The sequence below is a fragment of the Fundulus heteroclitus genome, chromosome 21, assembly GCF_011125445.2.
Source record: "Fundulus heteroclitus isolate FHET01 chromosome 21, MU-UCD_Fhet_4.1, whole genome shotgun sequence".
NCBI lineage: Eukaryota > Metazoa > Chordata > Actinopteri > Cyprinodontiformes > Fundulidae > Fundulus > Fundulus heteroclitus.
Window position 1 is genome coordinate 2,567,675 of NC_046381.1, and position 16,748 is coordinate 2,584,422.

Below are 16,748 nucleotides of genomic sequence, written 5' to 3' on the forward strand. Positions count from 1 at the left end.
CATGTAAATGTGTGCCTAGAAACAGGAGGAAGCGTGGAGATCTGCAGACAAAAAGATTAGGGGCTGATGCGGTTTTATAGAGAAGTTCTCTTCCTTATTTTACAAATAATGGTTCCCATATTCAGTTGGTCAAGTGTGAAATGGGACAAAGCAGAAAGGAAACATAAAACAAATGCTTCCCTATTGGGTATATTTAATGGAGACAGTTCTCTAATGTGTTTCTGCTGTTTAAGGTATTTGCTGTGCTGTATTGAAATGCTAAACCGGTGAATCAGCCCATTATGCAGGAGTAATTACACTGATATTTACACCATTTAGTGTGCATCCTTATCTTTCTTTGCCTACAATGCAGCCGAGTTTGAAAGCAAAATACATTTGAAGCTTTCACATATACAATGGCACACAGTAATAAGCAGCTGCAGCCACACTTAAGATCACAGGTGGGGTGGGAAGTATTTCTGAGTTGAAGCAAAGGGGGAGTTTTCCATGACAAATTCTAATTAAAGAGCAAATGCTATGCTGTTTCGGCTGTTCCTGCCTGCAGGGTTAAATAGCATTCATTGCATCCAAGATGTTTGCCAAATTACAAAGATGCATTTAAGAAACATTTTTTTTGAACCAAAGACCACCTGCTGAACTGCCTGAAAAAAAGCAATTCCCTCCCTTGACTACACTATCACTGGGAAACCATTTGCTTAACATCTGTTTAATCGCTACAGCAACATGCCTGAAAAAGAAAGGAAAACGCAAAAGCTGCTTTGCACGTTACCATTCATGACAAAAACAGGCTGGTTCTTTTTTTTTTCTTTTTTTATGAGTATCCTGAAAAATGTGTCTTTGACAGAAAGGTGTCATGTCTTTCAAAAAGCAAGTCTCTGCTTTTGAACATCAACAGTTCAGTGCTGTCAAGACGAATGATGATCCTCAGAAATAATCATGAAAACAGACACAGCTGCACGATAAACCAAGCCCTTCTTGCCCCTGAAGCACATACCATTTTAAATTCAACTAAAACCTAAAGTAAAGAGGAGATAAAATATTTTTTTCAAGCAACATATAGAAATGGTAAAAGGGGAAAACAAAAATAGCAATAGTCTCTATGATTGAATTTAACTTTGTAAATTGCCTTGAGATGAATTGGCGCTATATAAATTAAATTGAATTGAAAAAAAAAGGTAAAAGTACCTCCTTTGTGTCACTGTTGTCGGAAAAGCCAGGATTAGCAGTCAAAAGGACGCTAGATCTCCACTTGTTCTTCTGCTTAGCTAGTGGGTTGACTGTGGCACAACTATCTGCTGTGGGAAGTTAAAAAAATAGCAGTTTCAAACTCTTATTACCACTTAGTTAAAATATTAGACAGTTATTCATGGAACTATTTTGCATTTGCTTAAAAGAAAACAGAGGCAAGGGCAAAATTAAAAGTAACATTGTAGAAACTGAATCTCTGGCTTAATCTCTTGCTAAGGAATTAGCCAAAGCGGAAGTGCGTGAGCATTCGCCATAAGTGCTGTACGAATAGTGTACTCGGTAAGGAAGGAGGTAGGAAAAGAAGCCTGTATGCTTCCTATCATAGTTCATTTAGAATAGGGAGCTTGTGATGTCCCTTACTGATGCTAAGGAGCTGTAAGGAATCCCACAAGCCAGAGAGAAGAGATTCGATAGATAACAGCGTAACAGCAAAGATCTAAATGAAAAGCAGCAATGAAATCACCAGCTGTGATGTTGCAGGACACATGACTTGTTAATGTAATAACATGTTGTAGCATTGGGCCACTTGATGTTGTGGAGTCAATAGTTTATGTTTGGTTCAGATTATCAGTTGCTACTTGTGGTATTGTATGGTAGCTCCATGTAATAAGCCATTTGGTTTGACTCCTGTGCTCCCTTTTTGGTCACTTGTTGCCGTCGTTAAAGTCGTTTGTGCGTATGTTTTAATGGCCATCATTAATTACATCAGGTTGATCAATTTTAAACGACGTACATCTAGATTTGTTTGAATAGTTCAGCCCCCTGCATCTTTAGGAAGTCATTAATTGGGTTTGACTGGGAGGTCTATAGTTTTTGAGTAGCACACTGGTCACAGTTTGATGGTAAGGGATTAGAAACACTGTCTTGGTGAACCCTTTGGGACACCATCTTAGGGAGGGGGTGTTACGACCCCTTGTGGTTAGACTGAGCATTTTCCTGTCTTGCGACACTAAATAGTGAATGGCCCTTGCCCTCAGCTTTTTCAAACCCTGGGTGCAAAGGAATCTGTTTCTGCTCTCCTCCACAGGTATACCGCTGCCTCTTTTGCTTTGTAGGCACATTACAAATCTGCCACATGCATTGCACACTCATGCACACCACACTCCACTGATTTTACTGACTTCATCGCTTCATATCAACAGTTTTGGTTTTAACCTTAATATAATTTTAATGAAAAACTCTATTTTAACATTAGTAAGCATGGTGTGTCTCCCTTTTTGTTGTGGCCTTTGACCCAGGTTGTAACACATGTGATTATATATATATATATATATATATATATATATATATATATATATATATATATATATATATATATATATATATATATATATATATATATATGTTAACCTTGAAAAGAAAGGTGAAAAGAATACCATATTTAGCTGTTGTTTACCTCTGAAACCACAAGCATTTTTCAATGCACTCATCTAGAAATATACATTTCTGTTTTTGGCATATGCAAATCATATTTTATAAAACTAGGCCCACGGATTCCTCCAAAACACAGCTTTCCCCAACGTGTATTGTGTTTGATGTGCATTGTTGGACACTTGCTATCATTTCGACTAACTGATTCACTAACAAAAAAGACGGGCATAATAAATTAAACACTAATTAAAGTGACTATTAGCTACAACAGGCCATATCTATCAGAAAGCTAATCCAGCTCGGCGGAGATCGAAAGTGTGAACTTTACAGCCGCAGCGGGGAGCACAACAGAGCACTTATCACAGCCAGTGTCAGCTTTACTCCCCTGCAGGGAATTTTATTCAGATAGGGAGAGGGCAAACACGATGAGTGCAGCAAAGTTGGAATAATGTAACGCGACAGCAGGGCTGATTAGTCATTCCTGTTTGTTGGGGGTGGGTTGGGTCTCGTGACGGGCCAGGAGGTCTTCAGCGGGTCAGTCCCAGTGACTGAGGAGGAGCAGAGTGGTTGCAGAACTGCACTACAGGGACAGGAAGAAAGAACGTTGAAAACAACCGCGGGAGGGCAAACATCTTAAGGAAACAAACATGTCCAGTTGACTTCCTAGTTGGTTTGACTAGTAAAGCACAATATACTGTATATCCTGTCAGTTTACCATTGGGTTTATTTACCTTCCTTTCAGACACTTAGACTTATAACTTGGTGGGCTAGGAATCTAATTGAACATTTTTGTTGCCTGCACCGATTACATTCAAATAAAATTACTTTTGCACACAAATCACCAAAGTCGCCCAGATGTCATAAAAGTCTAATTCAGTCTTTGCAAATAATCTTCTGTAATGATCTGTTTCTTGTTTTTCTCCTTTTTTTTTAACAATCTGTGTTTCTTAGCGTGATCTTGACGGAGAGTTGCACACTATTTTAAGGAGGATTTCTAAATATCAGGAGGTTATTTTAAAACGGCCTCTTGTGTTTATGGACAGTTTACTTAATGCAGCTAAAAACAGTGATTGTGAACACAGGCACCACGGCCCAGCCTTCGCTTCCCTGCAATCACCATTACAAAAAGTATGGAGGAGTGTGATGGCGATTGTGTTACGCTAGTATTTTCACTTTTTATTGTGGCTCAGTGTTTAGTTTTTATTTTGTCGTTGCTGTTGTTTGGATTTTTTTTTTACCAAGTTAGCAGGCTAGATGATAAATTAACTTTTATTTGATTGTTGGTCAACCCTAGCTCCTCACAAATGTTTTTTTTTTCTTTTTTTTGCTTAAACAATGCAACTGAAAGGTCTATTTTTATTGGAAAATAGAGAAAAGTAACTGGGACATGCACTTTGACACTAAAACTGTTTGGTTCGTTATGTCTGGCTATATAATCAGAACGTCAAATACAGAGTCGTTCTTGTTTTAAACCCATTAATTCTGTTTTCGCTGTACGATAAACATTTACAATTCTTAATTCTTGTTTTATGTATTTTTATACATACATATTTACATAAGCTATGTGTCCTTCTCAACTTGTCTGGGATTTAGGTTTCCGTTACAGGTTCTGATACGACTTTGAAAAACTTGCGGATTTCCTGTGAATTTGGTGCGTAAGCAGCTTCCTCCCTTCACATATAAGAAGGTAGAAGGTCCCATAAGCAGGAATTGTGTAAGAAATACTCAGTCAGAAATAAAATAAAAACACACACGCAGGGGGAAAAAAAAAACATTTTTCACAGCAAAGAAACACAAGAAACTATATTAGAAGAGGAAATACTACATGAGCTCCTGTGCGGACCCTTCACACTGCCTTGTCTCACTCTAGAATTACAACCAGTGAGCAAGCCCCAGTGGTTTTAAATGAAGTGAATCCATCACACCATATGTTGAGGTGATGTAGAAAGTGTCCAGCTGCTGTATCCAACATGACAGGGAGAATCATTCACTGCCAGGTTTCAGGGCTGGAAGGTTCTGATATCCACCCTGTTCAACTCTTGCTGGTGCAGCTATAAAATTCCACACACTAGTTTCTCCATTTTGATGAAATAGAGGATGTTGGTGTACTCCAGTACACAGAAATCTGAGCTGAGCGTTTGAAAAGTCTGGGGATGCTGAATGGCTACTAAAATATATGTAAAAGAAGGTAAACATTTTATATTAAACTTTTTTTTTTTCTCATGCCCACCAGGTGATTCAAGTCTTCAGCGCGAAAGACCAAGACCTGCCAAGTGCTGGGCAACAGTTCTCTTTCAGAACGTCAAAAGAAGACATCAAGAACAAGAACTTCACAATCAGAGACTTTGGAAGTAAGTATTTAGACGCACATAAACAGTGTCTTTGACCAGGAAATGCAAAACAGTCATGGGTACCTTTGGTGCTACCTGTATAACAAATATTAACTTTATTGGTAACTACTTTAAAAGAAAATACAACGTTAAAACAAATTAATCTCTTATTACATTATAACTATTGTAGAATAATATCTCATTTGGGATTTTTGGAAAAACGCAACCTTTAATTTGAGTGTATTTATTCAGTGGAGTAAAATATATATATATATATATATATATATATATATATATATATATATATATATATATATATATATATATATAGATAGATATATAAATGCATAAAAATCCCATGTTGCAAACTTGCTGCTCTCAAATTTACTGTCAACTCGGCGGAATCCCTGAATAGTAGCTGTAACTAAATATATTTCTGTATTCTTAATTAATTACCGCTAATTAGTAAGACGTACTTCCCTGATTCTGTTTAGCATAAATGTGATGTGATCTGCACACCAACTAATAATTAGCAGATAGACAAGGAATAAGTATTTTCTTTCCCATCACAAACTTAAGCATGTACAGTTTGCTAAATGCCCCTCGGACTTTTCACATGTGGCGAATATTTAGATTTTTGGCAGCAAACACTCCACTCTTAACCATGGTGGATGATCTGTGATGCTGTGGGTCTATTTATTTTCCAAAATACCCTGGGGTTACGTTTGGGGCGGATGGAATAATTTACTCTTCTGAGTGACAAGATGTTTTCAATGAAATTCATTGGATTCTGCCAGGAAAAACGAAAAACGGGGCATCAGTGGGTTTTTCCATGGGCCAATGATCCAAAACACATTGCCAAATTAACACAGAAGTGGTTCATTATACACAAAATGAACCTTTTTCCCTCGGCAACCTCATTCCCCTGACCTACATCATACAGAAAATGTTTAATTTACGCAATTTACCAGAGGTGCCAATAAGCATGTTTTATATATGATGATTAATGTTACGTCTTTTTAATGTGGAAAACATAACTTTGGAATCCAGCATGTAACTACTTTCAGCTCTCTGGATACATTTTTACAGATAAAGTGGCATCCGTCCTCAGCCTGCTGCCTCCCTATCTACATTCTCAGATGTTAAAAAGACGGCTCAGTCACAGCCTACGCTCCCAGGATTTGATTTCTTTCAGTGTCCCCTCAGTTTGCACAGAATTTGGGGAAAAGGCCTTTCCCTATTCTGCTCCATCTTCCTGGAATACACGGCAGCAAGAACCGAAATTGTCCATTTTGATCCCTCTGGGTCATTTTAAGCACATTTCAGAGGAAACGGGCGGGTGGGGGCATTTCAAGTCATATATATATATATATATATATATATATATATATGTTTTTTTTTTTTTTTTACTTTGCCCCCTTTTAAATGCCAAAAGAATGTTCTCTGATTTTGCTGTTACTTTATGTAACGGATGTATGCTTAACAGTATCGATGTTCTAAGAGTCCTCAACAAGACTGGACCAAGAATCAAAATAGTTTGGTGGAAAAAGCCCAACAGCAATCAGTCTTGTCGAATGGTACAGTACTAATGGAAAAATCAGATCAAAACTCATCAGGAGACTAGGGCAAACCACAATGGAAACAAGTTAATTAATCTCATCTATCTAAAACTGTATATCATTACGAAAGCATGCAAAACAAAAGCTTTCCAGTGGGTTTCCCTCCATTTGTCCATTCGGCTAATTAGTTTGAAAGCCGCTGTAGATCAAGAAGTGGTTGAAGCCAGCATAAGGTCGTTAGGTTGTCAAATTGCTGCTCTGAAAATAACTTTAAAGCGCACGGCGATATGATAAGGCCACGTGTGACACTCTCCAAGCCCTTTGAAGTCGAGCCGGAGAGACGTGCGGTGAAAAGTGGGACATGGCAGGATGAGGCCAGGGGAAACGAACGGATTCACCGTCCTTGACAAGCCCAGGTCTGAACCTCTGATCCACTTTTACCTTTTGGACACACTGTCTTTCACTTTGCTGACTGCCAGCAGCCTAGGAAACACACTCTGTGGATCCAGAGAGCGGGATCTGATAGGCAGGGACAGCAAAGACAAACACCGTAGGCGATGCACGCAGGTTCAGCCCGACAGAGAGCGAGGGAGAGCGCAAACAAAAACCATGGCTGTGCACAACATGGAAGGTGTGTTAAAACGCCTGACCTCCTGTCAGGAAAAAGTGCAGGCTTTGTTGGTGCAACAAACTTGGCTTGACAGGGGTCAGACATGGTGGCTGTGGAAGACAGAAACAGGCAGGTTCGAAGTGACATGTCCCCCCTCCCGTGTGTACATTGTCACCCTCTATTCAACTTGCCATGCTTACACCTCCGGCTGTCTTCTCAGCTCGTTCCTTTTCCGTGTTTGCATCTCCCCGTTGTTTTTTCATTTATTTATTTATTTTTTCAGCCAGTATCTATCACGGCTAATTTCAGAATCAATTCTTGCTCAGCGAGCAAAGAGATTAGAAAATAAGAGGGGATCTCAGAGCAGAGGAAGACGTGTTGGGTGTGGTTATCCGAGACCTTTAATAAGGTGAGACTTTGATACGTGGGTGTTTTTCATTTCATTCTGAGAGGTATTTGGAAGGTGTTTGATATGAAACACAGTCAGAAATAAAAGTTTCACTTCTCGTTCTTGGACCTCTAGACTTTAAAAATAACCAGAGAAGGTAACATGATTTGTTTGAGTTTGTTTGTTTTGTCTTTTTTTTTTTTGACATCTCTAACCTGTAAAGATGAAAAACAAGCACCGTATCCCACTGAGAACAAATAATTTTTTTGGAATAAACGTGATTCAGCGTGCCTCGTCTCTTTTAGACAACACGGCTGGAGTTGTGACCAAGCGAAGCGGCTTCAGGCGACGGCTGCAGGAGATCTACTTGCTGCCCGTCGTGATCGAAGACAACGGCTACCCGCCGAAGAGCAGCACGGGGACGCTGACCATTCGCGTGTGTGGCTGCGAATTAGACGGCTCCCTCCTAACATGCAGCGCTGAGGCCATCTTTCTTCCTGTGGGGCTCAGCACAGGAGCTCTCATCGCCATCCTTCTGTGCATCATCATCTTATTAGGTGAGATCTGGCAAAAAAAAGAAATCAAATCTGTCTTTCGATACTGTATTATTGATAGCTGTCCATTGTGGCCAACTTTGGAAATGAAAAATAACTTTGCTCTTTAAATGTTACTTATCGGTGAGATGCCCATGCGCAGGATATTACATAAAGACTGAGATAACCAGAAATGAGTTTAGTCTGACTTGCAATTGATTTTGGCTAAAATGTTTACATGTATTTTTTTTTTAAGTCTGACCTAAAACAGAGCTGCACTAAATGTGACAATTACAGCTGTGTGTAATTTTGCAACCAATGCTGTAAAACCAGTGAGAAAGAAGGTAGCAAAATGCAATACGGCCTGGATTTTTTTGGCTTGAACTTGCAGGTTGCGTTTCTGAAATTCACAGATTACTTTATCTGAAGTTGTAACCTCATTTGAGGTACCGATTCATTTCAGATAAGCAAAGACTATTGTTGTCTTCAAACTTTTTTTTTGTTTTCAAAGATGGCACCTGTGAGATACAGCAAACTTGCAGCGATCGTCAACTCTAGCCTTCGAGGGCCGGTGTCCTGCAACTTTTATGTGTCTCTGCTTCAAAACACCTGCGTCAAATAATCAGGTCATTAGCAGAACCCTGACTGCATACTGAGGGGCTAATTCAGCCATTTGATACCGGTGTGTTGGATCAGGGACACACCCAAAGGTTCCAGGACACCGGCCCTCGAGGACTGGAGTTGACAACACTTGGCACACTGCATTTTCTTCCTGGGAGTCCTGATCAAGACAAACATATTATAAAACTGTTTTTTAACCATCATCTCTCACATATTCAGTTTACATTCTGAGGAGTAACCTATAAGCTGGAGTAAAGAGACTTTTAAAGTTGCTATTAACTTTCCAAAAGTAACATTTTGTTAGGCGGATTTTAAACTGTAGGTTCCAGAAAAAATACTTGTATATAATAATCATCTTAAAATTGGAGGTAAATTCCAGAAACAATCGCATGTTAGAAAGTGACCTGCAAGTTTCATAAAGTAGCCAATGAGTTAAAGAAGTAACCCATAGGCTTCAGGAATTTAACTTTAATATAGTGCAGGTATCGTTTTCTGAATATTTCAAGTCCTAGAAGTAACTTTTATAGCTTCTGTTAATGTTTAATAAAATATTGCGGGAGTGGGAGTTATACAAAGATAACTGTTAAGTTCCCTGAAGTTACCCAGCATTCAAAGAAATTGAATGCTAGGTTATTGGATGTTATTGGGTGTAACTTCTGTAACTTCCATAGAGTTACCAGCAACTTACAAAAAGTAAGCTGTGATTTCAGTAAAAGAAAACTCTAAGTTTCAGAAGGTAAATGGTGATTTTTTTTTTTAGACTTTTAAAAATTCTTGATCAGTTCTAAGCCATGTTCAACAAAGTAATGCATAAGTCCAAGATATGCTCTGGGTAGCATTTCATTTCAAATGTGACAATGATAAATATTTGTCTTATCTTAGTTCCGTAACTTGTACATTTCCAAAAATGACTTATTCATTCTAAAAATTCACCCTTACATTCCACTAACATGACCTGTAAATATTGTAAGCAAGCTTGATGCTTTCAGAAAGTTACTGGTAAGTTTTAGAAAATACCCTGAGAATTCCAGAAGTGGCTTTAAAGCTTCAAATTTAACCTGAAAATAAACTTTAACTTACATAAAATAACCTCAACACTTCAGAAAGTTACCATGTTTTTTTTATAGAAAAAAAAAACAGGTGTTTTTCCCTTCACATTTTTTTCAATAATTGGAGGGGCTTGCATTAACGATCAGCAAGAAGGTTCAGCTCAACATAGAGCCTGAAGGCAGGAGAAGCTGTTTACCTGGCATTTTTTGACAAGGTGTGCCAAAGCCAACTGAAATGTAATGATCTTTTTGAAATAAATTGTGATAAAGACTTCATTTGATTAGTTCATGTCCTCATCTGGAGTTTAGGTTCTTCTCCGTTTCTTGCTTTCGGGGGCAGCTTCGCCCCGCTCTGCGGAGGAAAATGGTGACAGCCAGATTCCAGGATAGTGGTATTGATCACCACGTCTAACTCTTGTCAAAAAGAGAGATGTTGACATTTTATGAAATGTCAAACTGCTGACATTTCTATTCCACCGCTATACCTTTGCCATTGGTGATTTGTGCTGCTTCCAAAGTCAAGAGCTTTCAATTTGTTGCCGTTCATTAGTTTGCCAGTAAAAAAATAACTAAAATTTTAAGCAAAATTCTACAAAAACTTGATTTTTAAGACGTTGCAGACGGGATCGTCTTATTTGGATTGTTTACTTCACTCCGATCACCAGCTGCAGTTGGATGATAGGTAGGATTCATATGCAATCTGGACTAGAATTTAATAAGTTATTTTCAGATCTGGATAAGTATACAAAAAATAACTTGATTATGTGTGTATTTCCATACTTTGCCCTCATCCTGCTATCTAAATCTTTCTGTCCATCATTCCTTCCATTGAGAAGAAAATATGATTTTTTTTACATGAAATATATGAATATGACCTCCCTTCATGTACAAAAATCCTTTTTGGTGGCCTAGATACAGTTTCAACAATTCCCAATATGCAGTTTCCCTCTTTTCTAGCTTGTTTCTATGAATATTTTAACAATATGACCATGCTAAACCATGACACCTGAAAAACAAACGAATTAATCAAATAAGGCCCGTTAAATCCTTGGAAGTCTCTTGGGTTTGATTCTGATCTCTCATTTTGCATTATAACTTTCTTGGATATTCAACATGGTTCCATTTAACTGAAAAGCGTTTTTTTTCCTGTTTTGGCAGAGCTGGCATTTTCCAAATGCAACCGCATTTAATCATAAATGCCATATATGCTCATTCAATGGGACGCTAAAGATTAAAGGGAGGATCCCTTTAGCTCTATAAGCTAATTGAATCTCTCTCTCTCCTCTCAATGCGTCCCACGCTAGTTTCCCGCAAGGACACGGTTGTAAAAAGAAAATGCTCACCACCCCCCCCCCCCACACCTTCCTTTAATGTTCTGCTATTAATTTTCCAAACTCATCTGCATAGTTCATGAGGACTGAATGTAGTTTATGGCATCGTTTTCCAAAATCCTGAATGTGGGAGGTGTGACTGCTAAAGAAATCCTTGTTTTATGCAGGGATTTCAGTTTAGCTGTGACCTATGAGTTTAGCTCAATTTACGTTTCTAATTTACGCCCAACATGGAATTCCAACCCTGCCTCATAACTAATCCCCTTTTACACGAGCCCTGTGAACGCGTTCTGGGGAAATATCCATTTGCAGATGGGTTTTTTTTTTATTTTTTATATGTAATAAAAAAAAAGCTGGTGGTGTGCTGTAGAGCTGTGTCGATGGGTCCTCTCCATCCATAGGCCGTCTTCAAAGCTCCCAGTTGACACTTCCCCCCTTAAGGCTGAGGCTGATGCCAAAACTGTCAGGCTGCCCCAGAGATGGGAAGTGGCAGAGAGAAGCTGAACTCACACTGTGAGGGATTTTCCACAGAGCCACTAAGCAGGATTTGTTGGACAAAGCAAAAGCAATGGTGCTAATGAAACCATGAAAGCAGTGTGGAGGCTTCAATTTGCTTCTTATTCCCTCCTAAAACCGATGAGCGCACCTCGTGGCAGGTGGCAGTGTGCAACCAGGATGCCCTACCTGCAGAAGCTCTAAATTGCTGAAGTCTGCAAATGTGCCACTAGGGGGCGCTGGGACACCACGAACAGTTTGATGAACTCATTTGCAAGGGGAGGAAAGCCGAGAAGTTAGATGACGGAGGGTTTAAAGCAAGAGACCTATTTTTTTTTTTTTAGCTTCAATGTATTTATTTGACTCTTTCATTTCACTGACTGATTTCAGAGTTATTCTTACCATTGCTCCACCTCCGAGGTGCAGCTATACATCACAGAGCCAGAAGAAAAACACATATTTACTGCATTATTCAGTGCACAGACAGAAGAAGGGACACAGAGGGGAGATAGACAGAGTAAGACAGATTGCACTGACAAGAGGGAAGGGAGAGCAGGAAATTTACTGCTTTGCATCGGGAGGAGAACACAATAGTGGTCCACTGTGTTGTCTAACATGTGCTGGAGTTTAGGCAACCTCTGCATCTTTTGTTTGCTTCAATTAGTAAATGGGACTTTAATTAATGTACATGTGGGCATTGGCTGGGTACTGACATCAAAGAATAGCAAGGATTGAAAAAAAAAAATATGGCACCAAGACTGTTTAAATGTTTCATCCAAACAAATCAAGTTCTTTCATTGAGATGCCACAGAAAGATCTGGCTTTGTGAAACATAAATGAACACAGTGCCGCCCCTCCCCTACCTGTTGCCCCGCACTGATGCCCAGCTGAGCAGAAGAAGGCTGTTATACTTTTTCCTCTCTTACAAAATAAGGAACATTAGGTTTTATGTAAATATGTATAGTCCCAAAATCGCACAGTTATTTATTATAATCAATAATACTATATTTAGAATAATCAACAATGTGACTTGAAGAAGTCCTACTACCTGTTGTACTTTTGAAAAAATCCACAATGACATGCTTCAATATATTTTTCAGACCAGCACAAACAAGTCACGTTAAATCCCAATAAAATACGCTTGTGGTTGAAAGGTAACATGTTTTTAAAGGGTATAGATGCTTCTGCTTTAAACTTTGTTTTGCATTATTTTAGCAGAAGTCGGACTAATTCTTGTTTTCACATTTGAAATAAAAGTCATTAGAAGATGTTACATGCTTTTTGTCTACAATTTTTGTGGTGATAAAAGCTGATTGTGGTATTTCTACCAAGTTAACATTCTGTGACAATCTCATAGCAACCCATGTCTGGGTCCATAGGTCTAAAACTGCATATTTTTGCCTATTCACGGTTGTCAGAGCACAGACCAAAGCAGACCGGCAGGCTTTAAACTGCATGTTGGAAAAAGTCCAAGCATACAGATAGAAATCAAGAAGACTTTTGCATGAAACTTGCACATCACTGTTGTTTCTACTCACTATTAAAGGAAATTAAAGGAAGACAAGTGCCGGCCGTGTAATTGAAATAATGAGCAAACTTAGATGTCTGAACAGGATTCAGAGTCATTTAGAGTCAGATCTCTTAGCCCGTACTGTAGGCACAGCGGGGCCTGTGAGTTAATTGCAAATGTCAGTATGTTAACATCCTCACTAGTTGAATACAATGTTCATCATCTTAGTGCTTCGTGTTAGCATGATATAAATGCTAATGAGATAATAAACTCTGATGGAAACAGCAGAGCCTTGCAGGAGCTTCCACATAAAGTCCTGGAATGATTGAAAAAAAAAAGTTTAATGGCACCAAATAAAATCCCAGTTGTATGACCGGGAAATTGAGAACATGTTCATGTAGGGATACTCTCATAAATTGTTATCTTTTAATCATCGGGGGAACTGGTAGCTTGAGAAAATACCGTAAAATGCAACAGCTGGCTACATTATTCGCTTTGCTAAGTTAAAAAATGTTTTTTTTATTGGAGTGATGAATTGTGCTTTAAATTATTTTTTTTACTATGCAGTGATGACTGTGCCAGTAACCTTCAACTTATAGGAAATAGCCACAGAAGCTGTCAAACTACCGTACAGATCTATAAAAACTACAAAATACAAATAAAAATGTTTAATCTTTAAAATCTATGTCACACAACCTTTTAACTATCTTTCCAACTATATGGACAGGTTTAAGCAAGTAGCTTCTATTTTTTTGTCCACTTCCTGTCTTCTGAAGTGTAAAACATCTATCCATCAATCTGTTATCAATACCCGCTTATCCGTGGAGAGTCACAGGGGGGTGGGGGGGGGGATGGGGGGGGGGCAGGTGCCTATCTCCAGCGTTCATTGGGCAAGACAGTAAAACATGTCTGCCCTAATTAGATAGCCTGCTCTCTTGACTCTCCCATTTGAAAGCTACAAGAAATGACAGATATTTAAGCAAAACACAGATTTTTTGCTGCCTTTGCATTTCCAGTCCTCACACAATCCATTTTTTATAAAATAAAATATGTATTTTAAAAAGCTCGTCCCAGAGCAGAGATTTTGAAAGTTCCACAATCTTAGCCACTAATCAGTTTCCGGTTGGTCAGATAAGAGCCACAGTTTCCTGTGGAATCTGTAAGAAGTAGAAGATCCATAATGTGAATTCAAGCATCAACCCAATGCAAACCCGCATCATTGAAAAAAAAATAAAAATACAATTTCATTGAAGAGGGTACAGATCGGCAAATTTAAAACCCTAAACTGAAATCCAGGAACAATTTGTGGTTTGATGAAATCACGATTTATCTTTTTGGGTCTAGAGCTTGCAAACAGTTTATCAGACAAACCTTAAATACTGAATTTAAGCCACAGTATAGCATTGTGGCATCATGCTAGAGATCATACAGCCGATGAAAGGAAATGATGCTGAAACGAGCGTCTCAACAAGACAATAAACCTGAAAACAACAGTAAAGAATTGCATCTTGCATCGTCCAGACCAGTAAGATTAACGTTATGGGGCAGACAGGCCGATCCTTAGCCCCTTATTGAACCCATAACTTGCAGCTCTTTACATTAAACATGCTCTTTCTGAGGCAGAGGTATTGTGCAAAGTGGTCCAATTGACCCGGGCTGGGAGCCCTGTTTACAGAAGTCAGAAGATGTAGAGCAGTTTTCAGAGACTGTGGTTACACAAATATGAGTTCGGTGATTCACAGGAAAGATAGATTTCCCTTTTTCTATTTAACTTATATTTATGCATTTAGTTTTATTTTATTTATTTAGTTAGCTGAAGAGTAAGCAAATGATTTCTTAATTTGCTTTAACAGAACAATCCTGTTTTTTCCACTTGTTTTTCTTTCCGTTTCCGTTTGAAACACAAGACACCACCGTTCATTAGGGATTAGGATGTATGGAAATAAAACCAATTTAACAGATTCTGAGGTTTACTCAGGTTTAGAAAAACTATCAATATTTTGAACACAACTGTACATGGGTGGACTGGTATGAAATTGTGAAATTAATTGATGATGGGGTGAATTGGGTGCTTTTGGTGCCATCATGGATACTTGGCTTATTCTTTATTGTCACAGTCAACAAAATTCCATTTTCCACATACCATAGCATTAAACACAGTCTGATCAAAAGGCACCTGTACTTGGGAAGGTTGTGTCGAACTTAATAATTAGCATTGTTGCTTGTATTACTAGTGTGGCCAGAAATATGTAATTAAATAAAGTTTAGGTTTAATTAAACTCATTGACATGTTTTGAGCTGCATATCTTCTAAACCAGGGGTCTTTGACCCTGATCCTCAGGACTCACTGCTTGCATATTCAATGAAATTATTGCATGACTTCCTCAGCAGCCATCAGGCAGCAGGGGCCTGTTAATTGCAAATTATTTAAGTCAGCTGTGTGGAGGCAGGGAAACACCTAAAACATGCAGGACAGCGGGTCCTGAGGACCAGAGGTTAAAGACCCCTGATCTAAACTACTCAACGTGAAGCTCTAGGGCACCGACAAATGGCCTTTTAACACACAGCTATCCCTGTTTATTTCCACAGTTATCGTTGTACTCTACGTGGGCTTGAGACGGCAGAAGAAAAAGGAAACCCTCATGTCATCCAAAGAGGACATCCGAGATAACGTAATCCACTACGACGACGAAGGAGGAGGGGAAGAGGACACCCACGCTTTTGACATGGGGACCCTTCGAAACCCCAAGGTTGTCAAGGAGAACCTGTTCCGCAGGGACATCAAGCCCGAGATGCAACGAGGCCCCAGGCCGCCCGCATCTCAGGACAGCTCAGACATCCGAGACTTCATCAACCAGCGGCTGAAGGAGCACGATACGGACAACTCGGCTCCGCCCTACGACTCTTTGGCCACGTACGCCTACGAAGGGGACGGCTCTGTGGCCGAGTCTCTCAGCTCCATTGAGTCCCTTGTAGTAGACTTTGAGGAGGACTACGACTACCTCAGTGACTGGGGGCCTCGCTTTAAGACTCTGGCGGGGATCTTTGGGGAGCAGTCAGAAATTCATTCAGATTCGACGAACACAGAGAACACACACTGATGTTCCTCACAGACTCAGAAAAAGGGAAGATGTGACATTGTTCAGATTTTTTTTTAATGTTTTGCTATTGCCTCATATTTTTTTCATCATCGTTTTCCTCCAAGGTTATTTTTTTTTTTTTTACAGCTCACCGTTTCTAATTTATATGGCAATTTTACAGTTCTCAGTCCCAAAATTGTAAAAAAAAAAAAATATATATATATATATAAAATTATGTTCCCATGATTAGATGAGCATCCATTCAATTTCTCGTCGATTGAATGTCGTTTCACATCTTACATTTTGTTTCCTCTCGGGGAAGACGCACGGAAATGTTGTCATTTCCTGGAACATCCTTTAAAGTGCCTCAATATAATTGTTGTTTCACCTGCTATTTCATGGCACATATCCAGTAAGTCTTTTTTTTCTCTCTTTCTTTTTTTGGAACCCCATAAGTAAAGCTGATTCAGTCAGCATGCTGTACTGTGCTCAGACTGGCATCGAGACCAATGCCAGAACCTGTGAGGTGAATGAGCTGGGCCAAGACTGCCCAAAGAATGTTTTGAATGTTATTTATTGTTCTATTTATTTATTGAATGCCTGAGTCTGATCGAATGTTTGTG

The 16,748-nt window shown here is 39.0% G+C and overlaps 1 protein-coding gene across 1 annotated transcript in view; it reads left to right on the forward strand.

Moving 5' to 3' along the window:
* The window catches only part of LOC105931192 (cadherin-12), an 83,991-nt gene extending 67,653 nt beyond the window's left edge, over positions 1 to 16,338 (forward strand). Inside the window, exons 6-8 of the mRNA XM_036125105.1 lie at positions 4,853 to 4,970; positions 7,812 to 8,063; positions 15,635 to 16,338. Of these exons, the coding sequence (XP_035980998.1) occupies positions 4,853 to 4,970; positions 7,812 to 8,063; positions 15,635 to 16,146 (882 nt within the window). The 3' untranslated portion in view covers positions 16,147 to 16,338. The remainder of the gene's footprint in view (positions 1 to 4,852; positions 4,971 to 7,811; positions 8,064 to 15,634) is intronic.
* The last annotated feature ends 410 nt before the right edge of the window (positions 16,339 to 16,748 follow it).